General features: G+C 40.2%; 1 protein-coding gene and 1 long non-coding RNA gene across 3 annotated transcripts; one reads left to right on the top strand and one right to left on the bottom strand.

Annotated features, from left to right (window-relative positions):
- Positions 1,247–5,441, bottom strand: LOC110402746 (heat shock transcription factor, Y-linked-like). The gene is made up of 2 exons (XM_021405154.1): positions 4,128–5,441; positions 1,247–3,213 (listed from the first exon to the last, which is right to left on the bottom strand). Exons 1-2 carry the CDS (start codon positions 4,638–4,640, stop codon positions 2,851–2,853), a joined length of 876 nt encoding a protein of 291 aa, XP_021260829.1. The 5' UTR covers positions 4,641–5,441; the 3' UTR covers positions 1,247–2,850.
- On the top strand, positions 8,260–10,326 carry LOC110402748. Of its 2 annotated transcripts, XR_002441284.1 has the most exons (4): positions 8,260–8,356; positions 9,591–9,748; positions 9,841–10,034; positions 10,128–10,326. It is a non-coding gene; the product is annotated as an uncharacterized LOC110402748 (long non-coding RNA). The 2 variants fall into 2 exon arrangements; XR_002441283.1 differs by having other exon boundaries at positions 8,261–8,356; positions 9,841–10,326.

The following is a 13,213-nucleotide window of genomic DNA, read 5'->3' as shown; positions in this document are numbered from 1 at the left end:
TCCCTGCACAACGTTGATGCTGACATGTGTCAGGATGCTGGCTACCATCTCCTCCCTGGCTAATAGGAGAGTGTGTCCTAAGGTGCTTCTTCACCTGTAGTGCTAATGGCAGTCCTGTTCAGAGAGGCTTCTTTTCAGATCTTCCAGAAAGCCTTTGTTTTTCCCCCGTGTAACACTATTTGGATAACTGACCAGTTACTCATGTCAGAAGCTGTGGCCATGGAGGGTATATTTTGTAATGTTCTATTTATGCTGTCTCATACAGATGAAATTCAGAATACGTGCAGAATTATTCTGACCTTAATCCAGTGTAAAATTGAATCCTCCATGATTTAGTATGATAGTGACAGGTGATTCAAACAGGTAAATATCTGACTTCCCCAGGAGGAAGTGCTATATGTTTGAATTCAGGTGATGGCATGTAATGAGCAGAAGAATTCAGAGGCTCAGCTCTGCAGAAGGTAGTCTCATCCAGTGTGCAAATTCCTTTGTGGTGAATGTCAGCTAACTATGACCTTGCACATACCAGTGCTACTCCTGTCGTTAATCAAGTTAGGCAATGATTACACTGGAGCAACTTTCAAGACAAGCAGGCCTATAGACTCCAACCAGCAGATCCTCATCCATGTGCCCTGGTTTCGCTCTACGTATTGTTTGGAGGGGAAATAGGATCATAGGTGAGTGTCTGCTGTTACACAGATAAAGAAAATGATTGGAATTATTCAACATTGCTTGCAGCAACCCTCAAGTTCAGTAGCTCGTGAAAGGCAGTAGTGCAACAGGCATTAACCAAGTGTCTGTCTATTGCCCTTAAGAGCAGGGAGTGGTTGCAGTTCTCTCACTGATGGTGGGAGAGCCCTCCTGTGCATGTGGGTGTTTCTGTCCTGTTGCTACAGTTCATTTATTATCATTAATTTGGCATTATTGAAAGTGAAATCCAGTATATGGTGCTGGGAAACAGGAATCCAAAGTTTCTTACGTGCTTAATATGATAGCAAATGTACCAAAGATGCTTAAAATTAGTGCATAAGATTGAGCTCTTATGTAATGGCTTGTTCCCTGTGCACTGATACTGCACTGCTGTTCTCTAATGGACTTATTTGACTGGAATACTCACTGTGTAGACTGTAGGTAGGAGTCTGGTACACAGGTACAACACGTGTGCTCTAACCACCTATCTAATAGCATCTTCTTTCCTCAGAGACTTCCAGCTGCAGCTGTGAATCTTGAAACACTTTTTCCTATTTTAAATTTGCCAGTAACCAAATCGCTTCAGTGAAGCTTTGCCCAAATTCACACTGGAATTGCGAACAGGATCAAAGTCTGTGGTGTAATTAAACCCATCCCACTCACAAGAATTCAATCCCTTTTCCAAAAGCTACTTCATATCTACAAAATGAGTTTGCTTGTATGTGCTATTGTCATCTGGTTCTCATTATCTAAGCTTTGAGACTTATATGTGAGGAAACATTAAGTAAAACATTTTTATTAGACACTTTTAAACTACACAGGAAAATTGAGAAAGTATTCAGTAAGTAGGGCAGTAGGTTAAGTGAACTAGTTTTACCTAAGGCAGCATTTGCACCCTAGATCACATGGTGTGAAAATGTGGCTGCACAATTTCAGACTTAGCCAGAAACGACTGCGTCCAGCTGTGTGGTAATAGGTTAAACTTTGACTTGGAAGTCAAAGATACAGTCAGAGCCTAAACTTTGGGTTCTGTGACCTTCAGTTATGCTCTGAAGGCTTGCTTCGCCCAGAAGGTGTTTCTCAAGACCTGGCTGGTCGCTGTATACATGCTACAGTGTATGTGGAATTAGAATAGCAGTGTTGGCATCATGCACTGCATGGGCTGTTAAATCCATTTTTCCTCCTAACTCTACAACATGGGCTCTCTACATTTAGTGAGTCTTCAAGTTGTTCAAATTTCTGCATAGTTGCTCTGATTTGGGCGTCTGGAGCAGCCATAAAAAGTGTCATGCTTCTTATGGGTGCTTCACAGTCCTATAGCTGTGACAGACGCAAATTTTTTTTTGCTCCACTAGAAAGACTTCTCATTTGTCAGCAGAATTTCAGGATGTATAAAAAATGCTGTAGTTTTTTGTAGTTTTATCTTCAGAAATATTTATGTTGTATTGGTGTGGAGAAAGAACTCCAATTGGCCAAGGCCTGGCCAAGTTGCAAAGAACAAAGGAAATGAAGAGTTGCAATGAGGGCAGTTAGAAAAATGCACAGTTATCTATACCTAATCGAAAAATCACATTTTCATGTGACATGGTAGAACTGTATCTGAATATCAGCATCACTGTGTAAGTAAGAATTAAGATTTTTAAGAGATTTTTAAGAATAGTAAAACAACTGCTTTAGCAAATGTGCTAGCACACTGACAAGTAAGCTACTGCTCCCCGTGGTTTTGTACTTCATACATCCTCCTCTAAAATATGGCCAAAGGCCTTTGGCTCATTTGATTAGCAGTTGCTGAACTGTCTTGGTCTCTGGCCACACTTGGCTGTGCTCAGCAATGTGGCTCTGAGGAATGCACAGCAAGTATTAGTTTGGCTACAGGCTAGTTTTGGTATATTTTAGGTCAGCTGGAAGTATGGTGATTGGGCCTCTGAATGTTGGAAGTTTTTACACGAGCAGCTCAGATGCCCTTGATTAATTCATTTTAGTGTGGATATTTCTAAAGCACCCATCTGCATGGTATCTGAGCTCGCCTCTCTTATGTTGGAGCAGGATTAAACCCATGTTCGCACCAAAGAGCTGCCCACAGCTGGAAGCTGCTCATTTGCAATTTGAAAATTGCGAATTTCAAAATTTATTTTTGGAACTACTATATTCACTTGATACTTAGCATCTATACTTTCTGTAGTATAAATTGTGTTGAAGTCCAACCCTGTCACCTGCAGCTCTGCTATCTGGTCCCAGCCCCGGTGGAAAAGGACCATTTGGTACAGAAGATGCAATGTGATACGGAGAAGCAGCAGATCCAGCAGGAGCAGCATCCTGGATGCTGCCAGGGAGCTCACTGCACACTGACGCAGCAGAGCCCGATCGTTTCATCAGAGGGCTTCTTCTCAGGTGGCCCTCCTTCAAATGCGGGCCCAGTGAGAATGCACTTGGTACTCTCTTTTTTATACCAGCACTTCGCCTGAATCTTCTCAGCAGATGGGGACAATCCCTCTTGAAATAGGGGTTGTAGTAGTAGAGAAACTACAAAATACAAATGAGAAAATGTAGTCACCACCTTTTCAAGATTGGAAAAGACAAAGATACAATAACTAGTAATTAGAATCTCAAAGGCAAGCAGAGAGGACTCTCAGGGACATTTTAGACATGATTACATGTGAATAAAATGTTATAGTAAGGCTCTGTTAAGTTCATCGGTCTCTGAAAGTAATGCCTCCTATTTATTTCAGTGGAAACCACAACACATATAAAGAGCACAATAAAACTATTTGATAAATTCTCAGCTACAAAACACTCTTATTAAACACACCCATCACCACTATCTGTGCATTTTTGCGAGGGATGAACAAGAGCCTGCACGCTGCACTTACAAAATTCTGCACAGCTGTCCAGAACCTGGCTTGTCATTCACGTCTCTGTTGCCACTGCTGAAACACACCACGCACCACTCCACTGTCCTCACATCCACTGTTTGGTCTCTGTAAATATGTTCAGCAAGTGTCCATGGATGTTAATGGGAGCCATTTGTTCAGCATGGAAGAATTTAATGACACACCTTTGCTTCATATGCACGTCCATGTCAGATGCTGTTTTGTCAGACTACCCATCTACTGCCACGTGTCTCACAGCAAAAAAGTTTAATGGAATATCAGGGAAGGAGGTTCAGCCTCTACTGCCACACCACCAAAACCCACCTCTGGCATTGTGGGCCAATGTAATGAAATAGGAGACATTACTTTCAGAGCAGCCCTTGTAGTAAGCACCCTTACTTTCATTCTTGCCATTTGGGAGCAGCAGAGAGGTTTAAGATTTTCAAAAGCATAAAAGTTGGTTTAGAAATCCAAATACCACCAACTTTCAGACATCTTAGTTTGGACTGACTGACCACCAATCCCACTAGTCCCAAGAGGTATTTCATGGGTAGGAGGACTACGTACCTCGCTAAACATGGAAACTTCTGCTTCATCTGCTAGGAATTTAGCATGTGAAGCAGATCTCGGTAAATCTCCTTCCACAATGAAGAATCCATGATGATGAAGCTGATGAATGAAAGTTTTCATGCTGGCAATGTCAAAAATTTGCAGAGGTCTTGTCCTTGCCAGCACTTCCGTTTTGAAGAACGTTTCCTCAATCACTATAGAGTTTCCATCATCGGCCCACCAAATGGACTGAAAGTGGTTGCTTTCAACAATTTCCCAGAGTTTTTTCAGAAAGGAGCAGGGTGACAGGTCATTGGCTTTGCCAGAGCACTTCTCAGACCGATTAAGACGTAGTCTTTTTGTGCAGGGTTCCTCACGTGAACCTTGAGAAGCGTTTTCTGCTTTTGTAGATCCTGAGGCAGCATCCTGAGCTACCCTTTTACCACGTATTTGAAGGACAGGAGAAGCTGAGACTGCTGAGTCCATGTCCAAAACAGAACCATTTGATGTTTCTGATAAAGATATCTCCATTTTAATTATTAATTTTCCACTCCGACAGAAATTTCTGTCCACGTTTCTCTAGCTGATGAGGTTTATCCTGGCAGCAGCAGTATGATGTGCAATAGCTCCCGTGGTGTGGGGAGAGAGGAGTGGGCTGGGACATTCACAAACGTCACCACGGTGACTGCGCTGCGTCACAGTAACATCACAGACCGGTGACTGTTTCCTGGCAAAATGTGGCAGCGACATACTTATTAATTAAAGAAATATGTAGGCAAATATGATCCCAGATGTTTATGCTACCTAAACCAATAGGCAAAAAGATATCTATAATTTCCTCGGGGAAGACTTCTTCATTAGTTACTTTGCTGGGCACATTTCTGTAGGAAGTTTGTTTCTGTCTGTGAACCTTACTAGAACTAGTGTTCCCACTTTGATCTGCTTCTAGACAACTCTATGCAAACTTGAAAAGCTTTCAAATTTTATCGAAGATCTCTAATTTCTGTAGTCTAAGCCATTGATTCAGCAATACCTCTTTGAAAGTAACCAGAATGCTTGCTGATTTCTGGTTCAGGTTTAACAGGATGTTTCCATCTTCATCTTGGCATATGGACATTTGATTTGAGAAGTATGATCAGATGTCTTATCCTAGGATCTAATGTTCCATTACCAGACTGCACTGCAATGTGCTGCTGAGTAGTCTTTGCTGCTGGTGGAGCTCTTGTGTTAGCCACAGATTGCCTTCTCTCTGTTTTACTGAATGGAGCACTGGTGACTGGGGCCCTTGGCTCTCCTGAGCTGAAGCCAAACAGACAAAAGACATTCTCCCTGAGGGAACTGGGATCTTTCAGTCTGGAGGAGGCTCAAGGGAGACGTTATCACTCCCTGCAGCCTGCAGCTCCCTGAAAGGAGCAGGTAGTGAAATGGGGGTTGGCCTCTTTTCCCAGGTGACTAGAGATAGGATAAGAGGTAGTGGCCTCAAGTTGTTCCAGGGGAGGTTCAGGTTGGATGTTAGGAAAAATTTCTTCTCAGAAGGAGTGCTTAGGCATTGGAACAGGCTGCCCAGGGAGGTGGTGGAGTCACTGCCCCTGGAGGTGTTCAAGGAAATTGTAAATGTGGCACTGGGGGACACAGCTTAGTGGGCATGGTGGTGATGAGTTGATGGTTGGACTAGATGATCTTTTTTTTTTTTTTTCCAACCTTAACGATTCTGTGATTCTTAATAGAATGAATTATGCTTGGAACTAATCATGAACTGATGAGTCATCTCCAGAGTTCTCCATTCTGTCAGTGGCTGCATGTAACTAAATATTGGCAATGCCACATATTTTCTTTGAAAAAGCTAAAGTCTTATCAGTTCTCTTTTGGTCTGACCATACACATAAAATAGCATTAAAAACTATTTCCAACTGAAATCAGTAAAGATTGAATTCATTCTTTTTAAAGAGTCTAATCCTGTAAAGTTCCAGATCAATTACTGTAGGAGCTAAAGCTATTCAAAATTGTGGTGTTTTTTTTTTTTTTTTTCCCAAAAGCAGGATAGAATATATTAAATTTTCATCTAACATCTGGCCAGCATTCTATTTTCATTAAAAAATGTACTTTATTTTCTTGAGGATCAAAATAAAATAATGTCTCCTGTTATTAAATGATAATTTGATAAGGAATTTGAGTTTTTAGAGGAAAGCAGAGCTTCCCTCTCTATTAGACTCTTCAGGCAGTGGCATAATATTATTACTAATCATGGTTGCCTAGGAAGGTTTTAATAACAGTCATTCTCATAACTGAAGGAGTACATCTGAGCACACAGCTACCCTTCATTAACACCTTTTTAATCATCTCAATGCCTGCAGGACAGCGAATTTTGCATTGCTCCATTATAAGTGACGGACACATATTGAAGACAACAATCTGCAGCTTTATAAAAAAAAATAAAACAATTTCTATTTTCTTTGCTGTAAATAGGCAATTGAGCACAGTTGACTTGTAGGAAAAAAAAAATCTCTCATTTCTCACTCCATGAGAACTAAGGCCTCTCTGCCACTAGAGGGTGAGACAACTACAAACCAAATACTGAAGCCTAAGTCCTTTCTGAAGAGGATACAAACGTAAGTTAACACACGGACAGTACCACAGGCGTTACCTTGGATATTCATTTTCAGAAAGAAAGATGCATACTTTGGTCAGAGTAAGTATTTTTTTGTTGATTTCATATGCTTCAATCCAGTGCTGAAAAGAAATATGGGAACAATCTGTGATAATGAACAACAATGGAACAAAACTTACTGTCTAGACTATAGATTTTGGGTCTTGGGAGGCAGAGTTACAAAAATAAATTCTGATCTTGATTCAAGTGTTGAATCAACTCTTCTGCTTCAAGAAAGAACTACTTTTGGCTTAGAATGTCTCCCTCCCTTGTAGTCAAAAATCTGAAAAACAGGTCTCTGCCTAGTTCCCTTTGATCAATACTGTCTATGCTGAAGGCTTTCATAGTTGTTTTCTTGCAGTTTGACTTCTGCAGTACTTTTTTTTTTATCACTTCGAGACGGTCTGATGCAGTTGCCCTGTGTACCTTCCAAAATCTTTCTGTTTTGTGTAGTTAAGTACGGCCACATGTTTTGTAGTCCTGGCAAAAAAACTGTAACTAGTTCCTGCTACATGCCCTATGTTTCTTGACAAAACATTTTATACGTAAGTTTTGATGTCTGCAGTCTCTCAGAAGATCCTTTTCTCTGAAGGCTTCCCTAACTGACACAAAAAGTATGCCATTCACTTTCAACTGATAAAAGAGATTGATCAATCAGGGATTATACAAATCAATATGCTGTTTCTTCAGGAACAATATTTTCTGATTTAAAACAAAAATGAAGTCCCACAGGGTACAGTAACTTCAAGTTATTGTTCTTTTTTCACTCTTACAAAGATCTCTGAAGAGTTCAAACTTTAAATGTTTTGACAGTGCTGTGTCTTGCTACTATGCTGTTGCTTCTTTAGCAAAGTGAAGGTCCAATTCAGCCTCCTTTCTTTCCTGAAGAAAGACTTTGATATTGACCTTGTAAAACACACCACAAGAGCTTAGTGTGGGGTCAGGAGAAACAAAACTAAGAGTCGTTTTAAGCAGTAGTAAAAGAGACAAAATCAAAGAATACTGTAGGCAGTTCTAAACTATTGCCTGGGAGACTTTAGTAGTTCATCTTATGTTAAATGAAAGATAGCTGTGACAAGAATTACACTGAAGTTTCAAGATGCTAGTTCTAGTCAGAAAAGGGCAGCATCCATCTTTGTTTAGGTAATTACAGTTCCATGCTGCAGATGGATCAGAAATTTATTGTAAACTTTTTTTTTTGGTGTGATTATCCTCAGCATTTAAATTTTAGGGAAATTAACTGGTGAGTTTGTGAAGTTACATGCTGGATTTTGAATTTTTCTAGCCTGAAATCTTATCGTGCCCTGGCTTTGCTCCCTGCCCCAATTTTGTTGGCTGCATGCTTATGGCATAAAACTAGCTGTATGGGAACTGCTGAGTCATGGCCTGAACCACTGAGTGAGCACCTGGAGGAAGGACCCAGTCAGCCCTGGGAGCACAGGTGAAGGCAATTCGCCTGTGCAACCAGAAAGGGTGGAGCCTGGCTCCACCCCTCTTAGGCCTCATTTAAGGGCTGACTGCCCTTAAGGAAGGATCATTTTCCTGGAGATCCCTTCTTGGTGGGAGCCTTTGCCTGTGAGCCTGAAATCTTCTGATCTAGGTGAGTGCTGTTTTTTTTTCTTTCCACCTTTTGTAGTGCTATTTCCTTTGCATTAGTCCTTCTGGTTGCTACACTAGCCCTTGTTGGATCTTCTCGAAGTAAATATCGCTAGTAAGCTCAAGTTAAATAGAAACTTGCTCTGTTTTTTATATATTGGTTTACTTGTGATTTTTGCACAATATTTACATAATTTTAGAGAAAGTACAGAATAAATTTCCTTTTTTTTTTTAAGGTATATATAATTGAGTTTAAGTTTGCTATTCTTAATTTTTCAAAGATTTTAAGTGAAACAAATGATGATGGTCTCTTGTGCTGACATTAAAAAACCCTGGCCCTTTACTATGGGCTCTTTTCTTTTAGTGTCCTAAATACCAGAGAAGTAATAGAGCGTTTATAGTTTGAGGCAGTGACTGCTTCCTTCATTTCAGAAGAGATTTCGAACCCCAAACCTATCTTCAACCTTTACTGGGAGGTAGACATTTAATCACATGGAACAATCAGCTAGAACATTGTTTTGCTACTCAGGATATTACATAAAGTATGAAGTGCTAAAAAAAAAAGTGGTTTTCTTATTTCCAACACTAGTATATTTAACACAGTTTCTTATTCCGTGTAGTATTTAGTATCTTAGCAAGATCTGAAAAATTTGTAGGTATTTAAATGTGCTGCAAGAATGTATACCATACCAATTATTTTACTTATTTTATTTTGACAGTGGAGCATAGCTGTTCTAGCTTGGAAAATTGCAAGTCTCTCTTGCTTTAAACTCAAATTGTTGTAGCACCAATACTAGACATTAGCTGCCTACTGGTTTCTAAGGCTCAGAGCCAGGCCTGATGCCAAATTAAATGACATGAAAACTTACTATCAAATTCAATCACAAAATGCTGTTAACAGAAAGGCCTTTTCAGTTGAGAGGCAGGAGTTGTGACTTGATATTAAAGAAAAAAAACAGGGTTAAAAAGCCTGGTCTTCGTTCCAATTTTTAAGGCATTGCTTTTTTTGTCTTTATCTCTCCTATAATGAAAACACCTGAGGCTGTAAGACATTCTTTCTTGTTTGATGCCTGAAAATGGTGTTAGGAGAGGGCTGGTGGTATTTAAGTTGATTAGCAGAAAAATGGAAATAAAATTCCTAAAAGAAAAAGGACCCAGGAGAGAGAGGAGTGCTCAGGCACGGCTCATTCTCATGATCTAAGTTTGGTATTATTTGTCTACTTGTTCTGGTGCTGCAGTAGAGCTCTGCTCATATGGATGAGTGGTGGAGGGGCTTTGGGGCTCCAGAAGAGGAAATGATCTCCCCAAGACCGGCTCCGACTGAAGGCATCTTCTCACCCGGGGCGTGCCTGACTGAGCCATAAAGTTCTACCTTTTTCCAGCCTGCTTCAAGCTGGTAAACTAGAGCTGTTTATATGGTTTTGGGTAACACTGTTGCATCCAGGAAAGAACAGCTGTTTGAACACTCTTTTTCCCTTCATCATCCAGCATCCCCCACCACGCAGAGCAGTTCCTCAAGCTGACTCGGAACAGAAGGGCTGCTGCTTTGGTGCCACTTCCCTGCTCTGTTGCTTGGGGAACTCTTCTTACCCTGTCTGGCCTGCTTCTCTTCTGCCTGCGTGGCTTGGCCACCAGAGTTTGCTGATCGGACATTCTTGTCCACGGAAAAGTGAATGGGAATGGTAGGTAACAGCATAGTGGTTTTCAGTTATTTGTTTCAGATGTGGTTGTCAGATAAAAAACTGAGAAGGCTGTTTTACAAACTACCCATCCAGACAGGCTACTACAGGACTGAGAAGCCAGAAAAACCATACTGTCCATTACGGAGACCGTGCAAATAAGCATAATTTTGTTACACTTGCATGTTTTAGAGTATGACAGTGTTTTTAAGCTTGAAGAACTTGGAGGTAAACACTTTAATTAATCATTCTAACAGTTTTCAACTTTCAAAGTAAATTATTTGTTTTAAAGGTTGAGTGTGTCATATGGTAATAGCATCTATCCAGCAGCTATGAAATTTCTAAGAGCTCGGGGGCGGCAGAGAAGTCTCAGAAATAAGAAGATAATAACTGGGACAGGAAGAATCAGACAAGCTGGGGGAGGGAGGAGGGGAGAACTTCAATCCTTAGTTATGAATTTATCACATATTTTTGGGTTGTGTTATAACATTACAAAGATTGTGCACATATTAATAGTCTCAAAATGTGTTTTAGTCACTGATTTATGCAACTGCCAGAAGCAAATAGATGATAAAGGAGTAGGCCAAATTCCCACCAATAGTTATACATGATGAACTGGCAATGGGAACTTCAAAATCTATTTCTACTCATTTGTTTGTTCTTTTGCGGCATGACGCTGAAGCCCAACAGACCAATTTTCCACTCTCATTCTGTTTTATTCCTGCCATATCTAGGTAGAAGAAAGATTTAAATAGATAGTTCAGCAGGTAAAAAGTTTCCGGAGGGGAAACTCACCACTCTGAATCTGGGCAACTTCTCTGCTTTCAAAAAAAAAAAATTTAGACGTAATGCCTTTTCCACAAATCAGTAAACTGTTGACTCTGACACTTCGAGACTAAGAGGGGAGAATGTCTTGAGCAACAAATTTTGTGCATAAAGATAAAACAAAGGATTAGTAAGTTAAAAAAAATGAAAATGCATGTAAGGGCCTGTTTCTTTTACTGAATTGTTCACAGGGAACCATCTACTGTGCAAGCTAAACTCAAAGGTGAAAAATGTTACAACTGCAGACGGCCAAGTTGTATTGGCACTTCTTGCTTACTTTAGGGAAAAGAAGCTAAAATTCTCTTTGTTAAAAGACAGTACGGTAGAAAGATGACTTCTACAAGACAGACTAAAAGTCATCCTAGCTTAGAACCTTGCTGAATGTCTGAGGTCTATCCTTACCAAATAGATAAAATACTGATGTATCAACATCCAGGTTGTTGAAATTCCTGATAGCATGCAACATCACAATATGTGCGTATCGGAAACAAAATATTTATTCAACATAGTGTTGCACTCTGCATTCTTGGAATTGAATGTGTGCTATTCAAGTATTTTAGAGCTTTTAGCAGGAAGCAGGCGCTGGCTGAAATGTTATCACTGACTGATGTAATGCTGTTGCACTTGGAGGAGTCTTTTACCCAGCTTGCATATGAGTACAGGTATGATGTAAGAAATTAAGGAATGTGGATAAACAGGCTGTGAATACCTGATATGTAGATATAGAAAGATGGAGGTCACACAGGCTGCTTTTTCCATGAGGGAGGCATCCACTCAACAACCCATTTTTACAGCATTTACATGTTATTAGCAAGATTGAAGACTATTTTCTGCCAGGCAATGTATACAGAAGTTAGGAGGGAGCAGGCAGGCAAGTGAAATCTTGCTTGTTACCCAGCTCACCCCAAGCACTCTAATTCCATGAATCCTTTGTGGTTCCTAAGGAGTTTTTTGACAAGAAGCTGTGGTAGCTCTTCATTAACAAAGGCAGTCTCTGCTAGCAATGCAGGGATGATGAAGCTCTAGTCTGTTACTATTTAGCAGGCACATGAAGGACAACAGAAGGTGCAGTCGCAGCTGTGAGGACTGGACCCAGCTGAGTGGTACCGGAGTGCAGTGTGTGGTGTTGGAGCAGCTGGGCAGGAGTGGTGGGTGGCTCTGTCTCCAGCTGCATTACAGGAGGTGTTACAAGACTTGTCTGCAGTTTAGCCTTGGAGCTTCCTAAGAGCTAGGGCCAGCTATTGCCTTTCTATGATGACAACTTTGACCTATTTTTCATCAGAATCAATGACTTGTTTGTCTCCTGTGCATGAGAGGTAGCAAGGCCTGCAACAGCTAGGGGCAGATGGCAGGAAGGAAGGGCAGAGTGCTGCATCTCTGTCATGACAAACTGAGGGAACTGGGCCAAAACATCAACATGGTTAAGTCTCCAGCCCTAGAGATGCGAACTAGGTTGTTCAATCTTATTAATGCCAGACAGCAAGTCTGGAGAGAACGTTGCTTGATACCTTAATGTGAAACTAAATCGATCATTTAAATGAGATGCCTTTTTCAGTGTGTTGAGAAAGAGATTTTTAAAATGATTTTCAAGTGTTCAGTGCAAGTCTTGGAATAAATTTATTCTGTGTAAAAGTATTAAGAGTTTTTTCTAGTGTGTTTTTCTAAACTTGTATTTAAATGTGTTCAAGCTTGAAAGAAGATGGTCTGCATATACATTGCTTCAGTGCACAGAGCTCCTTACGTGCAGATGAGCTGCAAAGCATGCTGTTCCTTTATGCTGCACAGAATATGAGAATTATAAATAAAAGCCATTGGCAGATCATGAGATCTGGAATTAGTATACTCTTTTCCATAACAACTGGGGAGACCTAAAGATAACGAAGTAGTAATTCAATTAGTTGTTTTCATTTTTATCTATGATTCATTCCATTTGGTAACGCTCTTCTACCAAATATAGGCATTTTGTAGTTTTGACTTTTGGAAATGTGAACTGAGTCAAAACTGTCATTTAAGTAATATTAAATGTTTTGAAACAGTTGAAATTTAGCAATTAATGGTGATGAAGTTTGAAAAATGCTTTCTAAGAGAACAGTTTCATAATGAAAACGGAGGTGCGATCTTTGAGAGTGACTTCAGTCTGGTTGGAGAAGGGAGACTACTGCATAAATGTTAGTAGGCAGCCATTGCACAGAATTGTTAATGAGTGAAGAAGCACAAATGATTTAATTTATGCTGAGTAAAATGTCTCGGAAAATTAGAAGGTTAGTCTCAGCTTTCTGCTGTGGCTTACCAAAGTAAAATCGAGTGACTGAGGTACAGTAGATATAAGAGATGAATGGAAGGTGATTCAAGAAATG

The sequence above is a fragment of the Numida meleagris genome, chromosome 7 (assembly GCF_002078875.1).
Source record: "Numida meleagris isolate 19003 breed g44 Domestic line chromosome 7, NumMel1.0, whole genome shotgun sequence".
Classification (NCBI taxonomy): domain Eukaryota; kingdom Metazoa; phylum Chordata; class Aves; order Galliformes; family Numididae; genus Numida; species Numida meleagris.
The sequence above is the reverse complement of the archived record's forward strand: the minus strand, read 5'-3'. Positions and strand labels throughout refer to the sequence as shown.